The sequence below is a fragment of the Cetorhinus maximus genome, chromosome 4, assembly GCF_964194155.1.
Source record: "Cetorhinus maximus chromosome 4, sCetMax3.hap1.1, whole genome shotgun sequence".
In the NCBI taxonomy this organism is placed as follows: domain Eukaryota; kingdom Metazoa; phylum Chordata; class Chondrichthyes; order Lamniformes; family Cetorhinidae; genus Cetorhinus; species Cetorhinus maximus.
In genome coordinates, this window is record NC_135882.1 from 133970164 (window position 1) to 133988710 (window position 18547).

At 41.9% G+C, this 18547-nt stretch overlaps 1 protein-coding gene across 1 annotated transcript in view; it reads left to right on the plus strand.

The window, feature by feature from the left end:
* Positions 1-18217, plus strand: part of ccdc12 (coiled-coil domain containing 12) — a 79725-nt gene extending 61508 nt beyond the window's left edge. Inside the window, exons 3-7 of the mRNA XM_078540883.1 lie at positions 3183-3262; positions 5674-5735; positions 13054-13088; positions 13286-13362; positions 16604-18217. Of these exons, the coding sequence (XP_078397009.1) occupies positions 3183-3262; positions 5674-5735; positions 13054-13088; positions 13286-13362; positions 16604-16683 (334 nt within the window). The 3' untranslated portion in view covers positions 16684-18217. The remainder of the gene's footprint in view (positions 1-3182; positions 3263-5673; positions 5736-13053; positions 13089-13285; positions 13363-16603) is intronic.
* Positions 18218-18547: the final 330 nt, after the last annotated feature.

Genomic DNA, 18547 nt, shown 5'->3' on the forward strand with positions numbered 1-18547 from the left:
AGTTCACTTTAGCTAGCTCTGCTTTCATGCCCTCATAATTGCCCTTATATAAGTTTAAAATACTATCTTAGACCCCCTCTTTTTTCCCTCAAACTGAATGTAAAATTCAATCATATTATGATCCCTGTTACCTAAGGGCGCCTTTACTATGAGGTCATTAATTAATCCTATCTCATTGCACAATACCCGGTCTAGCATAGCCTGCTCTCTGGTTGGCGCCAGAATGTGCTGTTCTAAGAAACTAGCCCAAAAACATTTTATGAATTTCCTGCCTAGGCTACCTTTGGTCATCTGATTTTTCCAGCCTATATGTAGATTAAAATCCTCATGATTATTGGCGTACCTTTCTGACAAGTGCCCATTATTTCTTCCTTTATACTTCGTCCTACCGTTAGGTTATTGTTAATTACTGTTAGGGGGTCTATACACCACTCCCACAAGTGACTTCTTGCCTTTGATTTTTTCACCTCTACCCACACCGCTTCTACATCCTGATTTCCTGAACTTAGGTCATCCCTCTCTATTGTGCTAAAACCATCATTAATTAACAGAGCCAACCTTCCACCTTTCCTAAGCTTCCTGTCCTTCCTAAATATCATGTACCCTTCAATATTCAGGTCCCAATCTATCATCCTGCAGCCATATCTCTGTAATGGCTATCACCTCATACTTATTTATTTCTATTTGCGCTATCAGTTCACCCGTTTATTTTGAATGCTACGTGCATTCAGGTATAGAGCCTTTAGTTTTGTCCTTTTTTATTATTTTTGTAACCTCTAGCCTTATCTGCTGATTTACTCTTGGATTTGTACTTCCTGTACTCTGTTCCTTCATGTCGTGGTCTGTTTATCATTTCTCACATTAAAACCTTTCTCTCTTGCCTTGTCTCTACGCTTTTATTTACCACATCTTCCCAAATTTGATCCCTTGGCCCCATTATTTAGCTTAAAACCCTCTCTACTTCCCTAGTTATACAGCTTGCGAGAACACTGGCCCCAGCACAGTTCAGGTGTAGACCATCCCAACGTTAGAGCCTCCACTTTTCACCAGTACTGGTGTCAGTGCCCCATGACCCAGAATCCACTTCTCCCACACCAGTCTTTGAGCCATTCATTCATCTCTCTATTTTTATGTACCCTATGCCAATTTGCACATGGTTTAGTTAATAATCTATGAGATTATTACTTTTAAGGTTCTGCTATTTAATTTAGTGCCTAACTTCTCATACCCTCTATGCTGTACTGCTTTCCTAGTTCTATCGATGTTATTGGTACCAACGTGGACCACAACAACTGGATCCTCCTCCTCCCGCTATAGGCTCCTCTCCGGCCCTGAGCAGATGTCCTGAACTCTAGCACCGGACAGGCAACACAGCTGCCTGGTCTCTCGCTCTTTGCTGCAGAGAACTGTGCCAATCCCTGTAATGTTTGTAAGTTTTTTTTTATTCATTCATGGGATGTGGTCTTCGCTGGCTGGGCCAGCATTTATCGCCCATCCCTAGTTACCCTTGAGAAGGTGGTGGTGAGCTGAATTCCAATGATTCGTGAACCTAAATAGGATTAAACATGTCAGAACAGCACCTTACCATCTCTCGTCTAACAGCTTGGCAGAAAGAGCAGTACAAACCTTTAATACAGGCATGAAGAAACTATCAGAGGGAGCATTAGAAACACAAATTTCAAGGTTTCTGTTCAGCTATCACACAACTCACACGACCACTAGCTTAACATCTTCAAAATTGTTATTGAAGCGTCGACATCGTACGGGATTGAGTCAAGTATTCCCTAATTTAGAGGGGAAGGCAGAGAGAAACCAGGGGAGTCGGAAAATAAATCATGACGTTCACAGTAAAGGCTGAGAGTTTATTATGGGAGAGACGGTTTTTGTCCCGAGATGGGCCCCGGAACAATCGCCTCTGAAACAGGGCTGTTAACTTATCAGGTAGAAGTGGAAAACAGGATTTTTAGGAAACACGTGGATCATCTCAGAAGTTGAGAAACCCTTCAACAACCAGTTAATCCACCTGAAATCAAAGTTGAAACTTTGACATCTGAGTTGCCAGATCGACAAAGAATAGACATACCTGATATCTCTGCTGAAGTAAATGATTCTAACTGCCAGTGTTTAGGAATGTCTCCGAAGCTGCAGTTCCTGTGCAAGTCGATCCAATGGAAGAACCTCCAGGTGTAGAGTTGTGTTCCTCTATCCGAATTCGAAAACCTCCTCAAAGACTAAATTTATAATGGCATGAACTGTATATAATTGTATGTAATATGGGTTAATATGTTTTGTAAATAAGAGGATAAAACAAAAGTAAGGGGAGGAATGTAATGATTGTAAGTTGAACCATTTCTTACTGTTATGGGGGTCATGTGACTATAGACCAATCAGCCCTAAGTGCAGGGAGTCTTAGGGACGGAGCTTTTTAGCCTTGGTCTAGGAACAAGCATGCCACCCTCTCTGAAGTCTGTTAATAAGGTTCACTGTTTCTGACAAGAAACCCATCCTTCAGTCTCCAAGTTTATTACAATCCCCTTCACTATACTGTCTCCTACTACCACTACATTACATTTTGCTCCCCCAACTTTAATGGCTTCCTGTACCACAGTGCATTGATATTGCGCAAATCACACCCTTAGAATGCCCCAAACTGCATCACAGCCAATGAATTACATTTTGAAGTTTCGTAGCACATTGTTGAAAATGTAGCAGCCAGTTTGCAGACTTTAAGGTCCAACAAATGGTGATTAGATAAATGACCAGGCAGTCTGTTTAGTGACATTTTTGAAGGATAAATATTGGCTAATACACTGAGAGAACTCCCATGCTCTTTCTTAAACAGCACTATGAGATACTTTATATCATCCTGAGTGAGCAGGCAAGTCCTCAGTTTAACATTTTATCTGAAAATCCTCAATTTATTGTCTTATCTGACAGTACAGCACTCTGTGTTGCACTGAAGTATCAGCCTGAATTAGGTGCTCAAGTATCTCGTGTGAAACTTAAGCCCACAACCTTCTGATTCAGGAGAGATTGCTATCACTGAGCTAAGGCTGCTCCCTTGATCCAGTCAGATAGCTGAAACCAAAAATTTGTGAATGATAATTTCTATTTTTTTAAAGTCTACAATGTTGTAAAATCTTCTTTTCATTTTGAAATACTTTTTTGTTTTTCTCTTCCAGAGAATTAAAACTCCGTAACTATGCCCCAGAAGATAAAGAACTGAAAGAACGACAAGTGCCCAAAGCCAAGCCAGCCTCAGGTTAGTAACATGTGTGAAGCAACCCATGTACTAACCCCTGAAATCCTCTTTAGTAAAAGTATAGAAAGATTAAGGGTACAGAAGGAGGGCATTTGACCCATTGTATCAGTGCCAGCCAGAAAAGATACCCGGCTTAATCAGCCTTCCAGTTCTTGGTCAGTAGCCCTACAGAATATGGTACTTCAAGTCTATTTCCAAGTGCTTTTTTAATACAGTGGGTGTTTCTGCCTCGACCTACCTTTCAGGCAGTGTGTTCCAGACCCCTATCATCCTTTGGCTTAAAGACTTGCTCTTCAACTCCCCTCTAATCTTTCTACCAAATACTTTAAATCTATACCTCGTCCTCAGCTTTCTCACTAGTATGTCAATTTAAAGTACTTTTGGGCTGGGGCTGACCCTGCAGCAGTGGCCCATTTCAGGATCACGTAATGAGAGGCTTAATTAAAGACAGCCATTGCCTACTGATTCCTAAGTTTCAGAGAAATCTAATAGTTTGATAACAGTGTGGGGGAACAATTAGTTCTGCAAAGGAAAACCTCTTGGCATACATTATCCTTTTTAATTGGTACGAATGATACAGAATGATAGAGAAACAAAGGCAAATTTATAACTAAAAATGTCACTGGTGAAATAATTTTATGGAACAAGAGTGAAACATGATTAGATACCAAAATAAGGGAGTTATACTCATTAGCTCAATGGAAAAATATCTTGTTAAATAAGGAAAACTAAAGTTATGCTGAAGGATAAGTCAATTAAATTCCCCATATTCAGAGTTGTATTTTAACATTTATAGCATACCAAAGGAATACTTTACAGTCAGCTGAGCATGAGAACCCGTACCACAGGACTTCCCAAACTAAGATATAAAGACAATCTGAAAGACAATCTCAGAGCTTGCAAGCTGGATCCCAATACATGGGTCTGTCCAAGGTTGGTTTTCCCAAATGCAGAAGTCCCTGTCATCAAGTGATTTTGACATTTGAGAAGAATGGAGTGAAGTGCCTTCAGGACAAGCGAATGCTGCGCAAAGCCAATGCCTCATCATCCCTCCAACACTGATTTCATATGCGGTATTTGCAATCAGTTTTTGAAATCGAGACTTGGTTTAATGTCACACATGAGGTAACATCAAAGTAGACTGTCGAGTGTTTTTTTGCCGAACACTTATCCATCGAAGTGATGGGAGAATCCATCATAGAAGTACATAATGCATAATTGTGTCGAGTAAAGTTGAGGGAGTGAGGAAAGTGGAACTGGGGATTCTTAAATGCTTAACATACTGAGCTCAATTATAATCATTTGAATTCCCCAACCAACCATTATCAGGTGTGGTTGTATTTCCGTTCAAGTGTGTTTAAATACAATACATGTAAAATAAATCAATGACATCTGACTTCAATGTTTAATAACGTTGTCGATTTAAGGAGCAAATTATAAATAAGATCCCTCCCTCTAACAGGCAGTGCCTCATGTAACTTGCCAGGATATGTCAACCTGGTAGTCTGCCACTGGTCCCATGGTTTGGTGTATTTGTATTAGCCAATGTGTTTAGCAGGTCCAAGTTGGAAGGCATGGATCATGAGTCATGGTGTCTCCTACTGTTGGGTTTAAGGATGTTCTGCAATGGGCCTTTCAAATATGTGCCTCAGTGGAATGGTGAAGGCTTGAAATGGGGGAAAGGAGCTAGGGAAAACGTGCCCCAGTATGTGGAGTGATGGACACCCAAGTGTGCTGCAAGAATAGCTCTTGGGATCTCGTAACTTCCACCATCGCCACAGCATCTGGAGAAGACCCACAACCAGTTTCTCAAGGGTAACCAGGGATCTGCATTAAATGTCAGCCTTGCCAGTGATGCCTGCATTCCAAAAGCAAAATATTAGAAAAATGCCTGACTTCTCCAATGGAAGAGTGGTTTAACGTGGCTAATTGCCACTTTCCTTTTTGCTAAGGAATGGCATTTGACGGGATTGGAAAATCTGGCTTTACCTGTCTTCATGTGCTGGTGAGTAAATGCACTGATTGCTGTGGTACTGAGCTATGCAGCACAGGAATGTCCAATGTCTGATGTGTGAAGAGATAGTTGCCTATGTTCCTGAGCTAGGGGGAGGGAAAAATCAATTAGGATTGCTCATGATCACTAGCTCATAAGGCCTGATGGAAAGTCCATCGTCGGGCTCAACTGTGACAGTCCTTCATGGTGCAGTTGTCTTCTGCTACTACCACATGATAATCAGTTACATAGATAAGACGCTGCAAACTCTGACAATGAGTCAACTCCTTGCAGGAATCTTGCAGGAAGGTGAAGAGGTAGCTACTCTGTGACTTTCCCGTGTTATTTGTTGCTGAGCAAATGAGCTGACTTCAATTGCTTATCTGTTCATTGGTGCTCACTCTGTTTGTACCAACAGTGGAGGATAAGGTGAAGGATCAACTTGAAGCAGGGAAACCTGAACCAATCATTGAAGAAGTGGTATGTGTTTTGTTTTGTTCTGTATTGCCACCTTTTATTGTAATTGTAATCCGATGTTGAATGGTTCAGCTTGGAATGATTTACATTAGGGAAAACGAGACTTGGTGCTGTGAGTGAGCAAATGAATCATTTGTAAAAAGAGAGCCCCAGATGTGATCCCAAAACTCTGCTGATCTCAGTTAGAACAGTAGTCAGAGAGCTATAATTAGTTTTGATGCTCCCGGGTTTAGAAGGAGATAAATCGCATTTTGCAGCAATGATGGATATGCATTGACCCTTGCTATGTGCATCCGTGTGGCCAGCAGGTGAGAATACAATTGTACTTGGCTGTGGTGCCCTGCATAGTTCAACAGCATGCCAACACTGACTTTATAGGCCTACAGATGAAGAATGGTTGACTTAGCAGAGAAGGGCCAATGTGTGGAACTATACTGGGCCATGAGTCAATGCTTTCAACTAGAGGGAGGCAGGTATAAATTAATAGCTAACACCTTAGGGCTTGTGAGAAGGCTGGTCGCAGACAATAAATGTCTGTTCTTAACAATATTAATTGGCAACCCATCCATCCTATGCGGTTGCAGTGTGTCCTGTCTGCAGAAGGCACCGCAGCGAGTCACCAAGGCTTCAGCAACACCTCCCAAACACGTAATCTCCACCACCTTGAAGAACAAGGGCAGCAGTTGCATGAAGCCCAGCACCTTCAAGCTTCCTTCCAAGTCGTGCGCTATTATATATCACGTTTATGTCATCCTTGCTTGATCACAATTCTGGAACTACATAACAACTTGTGGGAGCATCTTCACCTCACAGATTACAGCAGTTCAAAATGAAGGTCTATCAATGTCTTCTCAGGCCAGCATTTGTTCTCCATCCCTAATTCCCCTGAGAAGGTGGTGGTGCGCTACTTCTTATACCACATGGACTGCAGTGGTTCAGTTACACCCATAGTGCTGTTAGACAGGAGTTCCAGATTTTTGACGCAGCGACAGTGAACGAAAGGTAATATCGTTCCGAGACAGGATGGTGTGTGGCTTGGAGGGGAACTTGCAGGAGATTCCCATGCACCTGCTGCCTTTGTCCTTCCAGGTAGAGGTCGCGAGTTTGGAAGGTGTCGATGGTGAAAACCTAGCGAGTTGCTGCAGTGCATTTTGTAGATGGTGCACAGTGTGCACCAATGGTGGATGGAGTGTCAGTTAACCAGTCTGCGTTGTTGGAGCTGCACTCACCCAGGAAAGTGGAGAGCATTCCACCACACCCTTGACTTGTGCCTTATAAACGATGGACAGACTTTTGGGAGTCAGATGGTGAGTTACTTGCAGCAGCATTCCCAGCTTCTGACCTGTTCATGTCACTGTATTTTACGTGCTGGTCCTGTTAAGTTTCTGGCCAATGATAATCCCCAGAATGTTGATGGTATGGAATTCAGCGATGGTAATACCGTTGAATGTCAAGGGGAATAGTTAGATTCTCCTTTGTTGGAGATGGCCATTGCCTGGCACTTGTGTGGTGCGAATGTTACTTGCCAGTTATCAGCCCAAGCCTGAATGTTATCCAGGCCTTGGTGCATGTGGACACGGACTGCTTCAGTGTCTGAATATTGTGAATGGTACTGAACATTGTGCAATCATCAGCGAACATCCCCATTTCTGACATTATATTGGAGGGAAGGTTGTTGATTAAAGAAGCTGAAGATGGTTGAGCCTAGGACATTACCATGAGGAACTCTCGCAGCGATGTCCCAGGAAGGAGATGATTGGCCTCCAACCACATGCTGTTTCAGTATCTGAGGACTCACGAATGGTACTAAACACTCTGCAATCATCAGTGAACTCCCTCACTTCTGACCTTCTGTTGGAGGGAAGCTCATTAATGAAGCAGATAAAGATGCTTGGGCCTAGTACACCAGTCTTAGGAACTCCTGCAGTGATATCATAGGGCTGAAATGATTGGCCTCCAACAACCACAATCATCTTCCTTTGTGCTAGGTATGACTCCAACCAGTGGAGAGATTTCCCCCAGATTCCTATTGATTTCAATTTTGCTAGGGTTTCGTGATGCCACATTCGGTCAAATGTAGCCTTATATTAAAAGCACTCACTCTCACCTCATCTCTTGAATTCAGCTCTTGTATCCATATTTGGAGCAAGGCTGTAATGATAGAACCCAAACTGATCATTGGTGAGTAGGTAATTGCTGAGTATGTGTCGCTTGATGGCACTGTCAATGACACTTTCCATCATTTTTTCCAATTATTGGGTAGATGCTAGCGTTGTAGCTATACTAGAACAGCTTAGCTTGGTTCACAGCTAGTTCTGGACGCAAATCTTCAGTACTAAAGCAGGGATATTATCAAGGCCCATAGCTTTTGCTGTATGTGGTGCCTTTAGCTGTTCCTTCTTGGAGAGTGATTTAAATTGTCTGAAGGCTGGCATCTGTGATGCAGGGAACTTCAGGAGGAGACCGGGGTGGATCACCTCTTGGAAGATGGTTGCATATGCTTCAGTCTTGTCTTTTACACTGGCATGCTGTGCTCCCCCATCATTGAGGATGGCGATGTTTGTGGGGCCTTCTATTTCTATTGGTTAATTGTCCACCTCCATTCACGCGTGGATGTGGCATGATTGCAAAATTTTGATATGATCCATTAATTGTGGGAATGCTTTACTCTGTGCATCGCATGTTGCTTCTGCTGTTCAGCATGCCTGTAGTCCTGTGTTTTAGTTTCACCAGATTTACACCTCATTTTTAGATATGCCTCATGCTGCTGCTGGAATGCTCTCCTGCACTCCTCATTGAATCAAAGTTGATCATCTGGCTTGATGGTGATGGGCAGAGTGAAGGATATGCTGGGCTTTGATATTACAGATTGTGGTTGATTGCAGTTCTACTGCTGCCCACAGCACCTCATGGATGCCCCAAGAGATTGTTGCAGGAGTTCCTCAGGGTAGTCTCCTAGGCCCAACCATCATCAGCTTCTTTACCAATTCAGATCTATTCTGAATCTAAAACAAAAACAAAAATTGCTGGAAAAACTCAGCAGGTCTGACAGCACCTGTGGAGAGAAAGACAGAGTTAACGTTTCAAGTCCGTATGACTCTTCTTCAGAACTGTTCTGAACTATTCTGAATCTATCCCATTTAGCATGGTGGTAGTGCCACACAACAGGATGGAGGGTAAGCTTAATGTGAAGTTGAGACTTTGTCTCCACAAGGATTATGCAGTGTTCACCCCTACCAATACTGTCATGGACAGATGCATTTGTGACAGGTAGATTGGTGAGCCTGAGTTCAAGTAGTTTTTCCCCTTTTGTTGGTTCTCTCATCACAGGCCCAGTCAACTCCCGTAGATTTATCAAACATAATTTCCCACTCTCAAAACCTTCCATAAAACCATGTTGACTCTGCCTAATATTGGTTTTTTTTAAGTGCCCTGTTATCATAACCCTAATAATAGATTCCAGCATTTTCTGTACTAGTGATGTCAGGCTAACTGATCAATAGTTGCCTGTTTTCTCTCTCCCTCCTTTCTTGAACAGTGGGGTTACATTTGTTACCTTCAATCCACAGAATCTGTTGTGGAATCTAGGAAATTTTAGAACATCAAAACCAATGTATTCACCATTTCTGCAGCCATCATTTTTTAGAATCCATGAGGTCCAGGAATTTTGTCCGCTTTTAGTTCTATTAATTTCTCCTGTACTTTTACTTTATAAATATTAATTACTTAAGATTTTCACCCTTATTAGATCTTTTGGTTTCCCCACAATTTCCAATTTCTTTTTTGTGCCTTCTACTGTGAAGACAGACAAAAAATTGTTTAATGTTTCTACTATTTCCTTATTCCTTGTTGTGCCTTTTCCTGTCCTTGTCTCTTAAGGGACACACATTTACTTTCACTTATCTTTCCTTTCTACATACTTGCAAAAACAGATGACAGATTTTATATGTTTTGCTAGTTTACTCATTCTATTTTATCCCTCTTTATTAGTTTCTTGGTGATCGCTTGCTGGTTTTAAAGCCCTCCCATTCTTTAGACTGACTACACTGTTTGGCAACTTTTTAAGCCCCTTCTTTTAATCTAATATTATCTTTAACTTTTCTACCTATGGCTGTGCCACTTTTCCAGTTGAACTTTTACATATGGACATACAAAATAGAGCAGGATTAGGCCATTTAGCCCCTCGAGCTTGCTCTGTCATTTAATAAGATCATCACTGACCTGATTGTGGCCTCAACTCTACTTTTATGTCTATCCCCTTTACCCTTTAACTCCCTTGTCAATCAAGAACCTATTTAACTCAGCCTTAAAAATATTCAATGACCCAGCCTCCACTGCTCTATGGGGAAAGGAGTTCCACAGACTAACAACCTTCTGAGAGAAAGAAATTCTCCTCATCTGTCTTAATAAGAGGCCTCTTATTTTTAAACTGAGTCCCCTAGTTTTAGACTTCCTCATAAGAGGAGCCATCCTCTTTTTGCAATGGAGGTTTTATTTCTCAAGGGAATATATGAGACCAATGAAATATTTCCATTGCTTATCTACCATTTTAGCTTTTAATCTAATGTCCCAATCTACTTGAGCTGGTCATACCTCCATAATTGGCTTTGTTTAAATTTAAGAACCAAGTTTCAGACTCCACCACACCACTGTCAAACTCAGCATGAGAAATTTGATCATATTATGATCATTGTTCACAAGAGTGGAATTCTTGTCTCATTACACAATACTAAATCTAAATAGCCTGTTCCCTAGTTGGTTCCTCAACATATTGTTGGCACTCTGGAATACTATGGAACTGTCTGCTGCAGAGCATCTCGGGCAAATACCTTGGAAATGTTGAGAATTGTATTTGTTGTCTAGTATCCCAGTTACCACCCTTATAATTTCCAGGGCATTTTCATGGGTAGATCATCTGTAACAAAATCTCAGCTGTGACCCCTAAATACAAAGCTTCCTGTAATGTGTGTCAATTTGGAACCACTTCAACCGTTTCTGCCTCACCTATCAAAACTGCTCTCCAACCTCCTCTCAAGGAGGAGAAACTCCATAAGGTGATACCTAACCAGCATGGGTTGCCTTTGAATGCAACAACAGCGAGTATTTTGACTGAGGTGCCCAGCTTTTAGGTGATACTGGTGTTAGGCTGTCAACTGCGTGGTAAATGTCCCATTTGTGACTTCCACTCATGGTGACGAAGGCTGCAGTCTGCTATTTTTGTTCTGCATACTTCGACCAAGATCAGGAGTGGGAGGTCAATTACCGCCCCATCAGCCTACTCTTGATCATCAGCAAAGTGATGGAAAGTGTCATTGATAGTGCTGTCAAGCGGCACTTACTCAGCAATAACGTGCTCACTGATACTCAGTTTGGATTCCGCCAGTGCCACTCAGCTCCTTGGTCCAAATATGAACAAAAGAGCTGAACTAGTGAGGTGAGAGTGACTGCCCTTGACATCAGGGAGTGGCATCAAGGAACTCTGGCAAAACTGGAGTCGATGGGAATCAGGGGGAAAGCTCTCTGCAGCTTGGAGTCTTACCTAGCACAAAGGAAGATGGCTGTGATTGTTGGAGGCCAATCATCTCAGTCCCGGTATATCGATGAAGGGGTTCCTCAGGGTAGTGTGCTAGGCTGACCATCTTCAGCTGTTTCATCATTGACCTTCCCCTCATCATAAGGTCAGAAGTGACGGTGTGCAATCATCAGTTAGCAATGTTCACCATTCGTAACTCCTCAGATACTGAAGCAGTCTGTGTCTACATGTAACAAGTCCTGGGCACCATTCAGGCTTGGGCTGATAAGTGGCAAGTAACATTCGTATTACACAAATGCCAGGCAATGACCATCTCCAACAAGAGATAATCCAACCATTGCCCCCATGACATTCAAGGGCATTATCATTGCTGAGTCACCCATTATCAACATCCTGGGGATTACCATTGAAGAGAAACTGAACTGGACTAGCTATATAAATACTGTGACTACAAGAACAGGTTAGAGGCTGTGAATTCTGTGATGAGTAACTCACCTCCTGACTCCCCAAAGCCTGTCCACCATTTATAAGGCACAAGTCTGGAATGCATGGAATACTCTCCACTTGCCTGGATGAGTGCAGCTCCAACAACACTCAAGAGGTTTGACACCATCCAAGACAAAGCAGCCCACTTAATTGGCACCCTATCCATTACAATAAACATTTACTCCCTTCAGCAGCTGTGTACACAATCTAAAAGATTCACTGCAGCAATGCACCAGGGCTCCTTAGACAGCACCATCCAAGCCTACGACCTAGAAGAACAAAGGCAGGAGATGCATGGGAACACTATCACCTGCATGTTCCCCTCCAAGCCACATACCACCCTGACTTGGAACCACAATGCCATTCCTTCACTGTCACTAGGTCAAAATCCTGGAACTCCCTTCCTAACGGCACAGTGGGTGTTCCTATAATACATGTACTACAGCAGTTCAAGAAGGCAGCACACCACCACTGCCACCTCAAGGACAATTAAGGGTGGCCTAGCCAGCAACGCCCACATCCCATGAACGAATAAAAAAATGGTGAAGAATCTCCAATGTGACTCCGAGGTAAATAATAAAGTTTCCTATAATGTGCCATGATCCCAATCTCGAACATATGACATTTCCTTACTCATATCAGCCATCTTTCAGTCTCTCTGAGACTGCCAGTTCTTGTGCCAAACAAGAATAAAGAAAAGTACAGCACAGGAACAGGCCCTACGGCCCTCCAAGCCTGTGCCGATCATATTGCCCATCAACTAAAACATTTTGCACTTCCGGAGTCCGTATCCCTCTATTCCCATCCTATTCATGTATTTGTCAAGCTGCCTCTTAAACACCACTATCGTACCTGCTTCCACCACCTCCTCTGGCAGCGAATTCCAGACACTCACTATCCTCTGCGTAAAAAAACTTGCCCCGCACATCTCCTCTATAGTTTTCTCCTCTCACCTTAAATCTATGTCCCCAAGTAATTGACTCTTCCACCCTGGGAAAAAGCTTCTGACTATCTACTCTGTCCATGCCACTCATAATTTTGTAAACTTCTATCAAGTCGCCCCTCAATCTCCGTCGCTCTAGTGAGAATGCTCAAGTTTGTTTCTTGTCAGATGCTGATAGCCAGTAGAGATCTCATAGATCTGGACTGGGATTGAACCCATGTCCTAAAGATGAAAGGACAATGATAGCCTGTCCTGTTACCCTCCTGATTTTCAATATAATTTTGAAGAGCTACAGTAGTTGAATTTCCATTCTTAAACTGTTAATAAAATATTATTAATGCTTTAACTCTGTTTTGTAGGACTTGATGAACCTTGCACCCAGGAAGCCTGACTGGTACGTGACTGAGTTTTGTGTCTCTTTTTGAAAGAAACTCATCTAAGTTAATATACCCGTTCTACTTACCCCATGTGACATTTTTCAATTTGTCACACTGGCCATCTTGTGGCCTTTCTGCGATTGCCAAATTAGTGCTGGATTAGAAAGCATTTTCGAAGGGCACTGTGGTGGTAAAGACTAGTTTTCCTTTGCAGGGATCTGAAAAGAGATGTAGCCAAGAAACTGGAAAAGTTGGAGAAGAGGACACAGAGAGCCATAGCAGAACTAATCCGTAAGTAATTAATGAATTATCTGGCTCCATCACATTCAAAGCCAGCTGATAGAAGTATTGGTGATTACGAAAGAAAGTTGACAAAACTGAGTGAAGCAATTTGTTTATTGTGTTTAAGGGTTTAAAGCCCGGGGACACAAATTTAAAAAGAACAGACTAGGAGTAAGAAGGACAATCAGCAGGTTTTTTTTTACCCAAAGGGAAATCAAGTTATTGAATCAGGTTACTGGGGAATTGGGGAATGACATTGAAAAAATTAGCAATGGGGGGAGTGGGTGATGTTGGGGGAATAGAGGAAGGTATGAGAAATGACTAGGTATGGTTGATCTCTGAAAAAGAAAGAACTAGCATTTATATAGTCGCATTCAAGCCTTCAGGATGTCCAAAAACGCTTCACTGTTGTGCTCTAGGGAAGCATATCAGCCAATGTGCTAACAACAATCTCCCACAATCAGCAATGAGATAGGTAGTATATTTTTAGTGATAATTGAAGGATAAATATTGGCCATGACACTGGCAGAACACCTCCGCTCTTCCGAGACTGCTGTGGGAGTTTTTACTTTCATCTGAAAGGGCAGCTGAGGGCCTTGGTTGCATGTTTCATTTGAAAGACAGTAACTCTGGCAATGCAGCACTCCCTCAGTACTACAAACTTTGCCTAAGTCATCGTCGCTGGAAATTTATTCATACGAACATACGAACAAGGAGCAGTAGTAGGCCATTCAGCCTGCTCTGTCTTTTAATAAGATTATGGCTGATTTGATTGTAACCTGAAATCTGCATCCCACCTACCGCCGATAACCTATCACCCCCTTGCTTACCGAAAATCTATCCACCTCTGCCTTAAAAATATTCAAAGACTCTGCTTCCACCACCTTTTCAGGAAGAGAGTTCCAAAGACTCACGACCTTCTGAGTGAAAAAATTTCATCTCATCTCTGTTTTAAATGAGCAACCCTTTATTTTTAAACAGCGACCCCGAGTTCTAGACTCTTCCACAAGAGGAAGCATCCTCTCCACATCCACCCTGTCAAGACCCCTCAGGATCGTATATGTTTCATTTAAGTCACCTCTTACTCCTCTAAACTCCAATGGATACAAGCCTAGTTTGTCCAACCTTTCCTCATAAGACAACCCACCCATTCCAGGTATTAGTCTGGTAAACCTTCTCTGAATTGCTTCCAACGCATTTATATCCTTCCATAAATAAGGTGACCAATACTGTACACAGTACTCCAAATGTGATCTCTCTAATGACCAACAGAAGCATAACCTCCTTTTGTATTCAATTCCCCTCGCAATAAATGATACTCTATTAGCTTTCCAAATTACTTGTTGTACTAGCATACTAGCCTTTTGTGATTCATGCACGAAGGCACCCAGATCCCTCTACACCTTGGAGCTCTGCAATCTCTCACCATTTAGATAATATTTATTCTTCCTGCCAAAATGGACATTTTCACATTTTCCCACATTATACTCCATCTGCCAGATCCTTGCCCACTCACTTAACCTATCTATATCTGTTTGTAGCCTCCTTATGTCTTCTTCACTGCATACTTTCTACCTATCTTTGTGGCATCAGCAAATTTGACAACCATCCCTTCAATCCCTTCAATAAATTGCAAACAGTTGAGATCCCAGCACTGATCCCTGTGGCATGCCACTCACTACATTTTGCTGACCTGAAAAGGACCCATTTATGCCTCCTCTCTGCTTCCTGTTAGCCAGCCAAACTTCTATCCACGCCAATATTTTACCCCCTGTACCATGAGTTTTTATTTTCTGCAATAACCTTTGATGTGGCATTTTATCAAATGCCTTCTGGAAATCGAAGTACAGTACATCCGCTGGTTCCCCTTTATCCATTGCACTTCAAAGAACTCCAATAAGTTGGTTAAACACAATTTCCCTTTCACAAAACCATGTTGACTCTGCCTGATGAGCTTGAGCTTATCCAAGTGCACTGGTATAACTTCTTTAATAATAGCTTCTAACATTTTCCCTGTGACGGATGTTAAGCTAACTGGCCTGTAGTTTTCAGCTTTCTGTCTACCTCCATTTTTGAATAATGGACATACATTTGCTATCTTCCAATCTAATGGGACCTTCCCTGAATCTAAGGAATTTTGTAAAATTAAAACCAATGCATCAACTATCTCACTGGACACTTCTTTTAAGACCCTAGGATGAAGTCCATCAGGAACCTGGCTTTTGTCAGCCTGCAGCTCCAACAATTTACTCAGTACCACTTCTCTGGTAACTGTAATTTTCCTGAGTTCCATCCCCACTTCCATCTCCTGGTTCATAGCTGTTTTTCAGATGTTACTTGTATCCTCTATAGTAAAAACTGATGCAAAATACCTGTTCAATTCATCTGTTATCTCCTTGTTTTCCATTATCAATTCTCCAGACTCACTTGCTATAGCATCAAAGCTCACTTTGTTAACTCTTTTCTTTTTTAAATATTTATTAAAACTCTTACTATCTGTTTTTATATTTCTGGCTAGCTTTCTCTCATACTCTAATTTTTCCCTCCTCATTAGTCTTTTAGTCATTCTTTGCTGTTCCTTATATTCTGTCCAATCTTCTGGCCTTCCACCTTTATATGCTTTTATATGCTTTTTCTTTGTTTGGTACAACCTTTCCAGTTAACCACGGATGGTGTGTCTGTTCCTTGGACTTTTTCTTACTCATTCAAATGTACCTATTCTGTGCATTCTGAAATATCCCCTTAAATATTAGCCACTGCATCTCTGTTGACCTATCCCTTAACCTAATTTTCCAATTTACTTTAGTCAGCTCAGCTTTCATGCCCTCACAATTGCCCTTATTCCTCCCTCATATTATCCTCTTTCTGACTCTTACTCGCCCTCTTTTTCTCTCAAAATGTCTCACTTTCTCACTCTCCCCACACATACTCCCCTGCCTACTCTAACTCTTTTCTTACTCTCATACACCTTCATTTTCGCTTACTCACACCTTTGCTCTCCTTCCCTCCCTTGCTCTCACTCAGTCATTCTCGTTTACATGTACACTCAATTAGTCACACATGCATAGGCTTTTAATTATATTACACCTGACTTTGTGTGATCAGAAAAGCAGTGAGCACAGAAATCCTGGGTACAACCGCCATCAAGTAGTAGATATTAGATTGGTGGAGGCAAGGGAAGGAAACCTGTTTTTAAATTTTAAAATAATATTCTTGGGGGAACATTAATTATTTGTTTTCAATCCCACAGGGGAGAAACTAAAAGGCAATGAAGATGATCTGGCATCTGCAGTTGGAACTGTGAAGCAGGAAGATTATGACTCTGAGTGATTCAGATTCTCACATGGACAATGGGGTGGAGGAGGGCTAGACATAAACCAGTCGACTTCTGGGAATGCGAACACTGCCATAGTATCTGGAAACTTCTGTTCACCTTCGCCGTGGAAGGAAGTCCACTGAGTGGTCACAGCAAAGAGAAAGGCCATTCAGCCCTTCTTCCAAGTAGATCCATAGTGATTGTCCAGCTGTTTAATCATTGATTCCAAAGTCTCTACCACCTTACCTGGAAGTCGATTCCATATGTTGATATGTGAAGAGCTTCCTGATATCAGTCCTAAATTTTCTTTCCCATTGTTGCAGTTTATCTTGATCTCACGGGATTTATTTTTTCTACCATTTACTATTTTCTAGACCTTTACTAGATCTCTCATGGTTACTTCCTTTCCAGGTCAAAGAGCCAGAGTTTTTTTGTTGTAACTCAGCCTCTCTGAGTTTCTATGCACTGACTCCAGGGTGTGGATGACTCCTTTGTCTTGCGCTGACCAGAGCGGGACATAGTAGTCAGTGCAGTCTGCCTATTGTTCTGTGTAGTTATGCACAAACAGCTGTTTACTTTGGAATGTTGAGTCTTTCTTTTACATTTTGTCCTGATTTCTCAAGTGATAAATTGCTTGATGTTGGTTTTAAGGTGAGAACTTTACTAAGCTTAGCATTGAGCATCTTGGACACCTGCAACATGATTAACTTCCCCCTAAGAGATCACTAATGTCCCCTTATTATCACGGACTCTGCCTTCAGCTCACTTGGTCCTGCAAGAAATCTAATCAAATTGGTGTGAATTGAAAGGATTGGGGAAATGGGGGTTGTGAGGTTGTACAAGGACCAGAGCTTGCATCAGGATCTGAGAAGTGAAGCCTGCACCATTAAAACCCATTCCAATCACAGAATGGAATTCATGCCAGTGGCTGCAGATGCATAAAGCCTGCACCATTAAAACCCATTCCAATCACAGAGTGGAATTCATGCCAGTGGCTGCAGATGCATAATCTGAGCTAACTAATAAACTTCTGTAACATTTAAAAATAATATAAACCTGCAAAAGATTGGATCTGAAACAAAAAACATGGTCATATGCTGGGCAGTATCTGAAAGAGGAAAGGCAGGTGAATGTTTCAGATAAAGACCCTCCATCAGAAATGCTGGACAGTCTATACCTGAACCACAGGCAGACCTGCTATGTGTTCCTGCAATTATTTTTTAAACTGAAAGTTTCTTGAGTTTCAGCCCAGCATGTTGTGTCTGTGTGCTGTGTCTTTTTCTGGATATCTGTGAAGATTGTAAATCTTTATCATGTGTGCGTATCTGTATTCCTCTGTGTGGGGGTGTGAGTGTCCATCTGCTCCTCTCTGTATGAGAGGTGCATCCACATCTCTGTTTGTCCATGTATACTGTTGACAAGTCAGAGTTAGAGTTTTCCTCAGCAGATTTGCCCCTTTGTTTACTTATACTTTCTGCTCTGTGATCTTTGGACATTTTTATATGAAATGTTGTATCAATTTATAATAAAAACAAAGTATAATCCAAACCTCCTGGGTTGCAGTGAAATAAATCAGGTTGACGTTTGGAGTAAATGATTGGTCAAATAATCTAACCAGGACTATTCAGGCTTTAACATGTAGGCCATGCCCAGTTTGCCAGGCCCACATCACCAGCCCTGACAACCTGACCCATTGGGTCACCCGTGTTCCACCAGACCTGACAACTCAAGCATAGAAGCCAAGCATGGTCCACCAGCCCTAAAAAGCTGACCTGTAGAGGCCTTTAGCAATCTACCAACACTGGCATAGGCCTATAAAGCTGGGATAGCTATGTTCTATTTGAATGATGTTAATACCTTTGAGATAAAAATTGAATC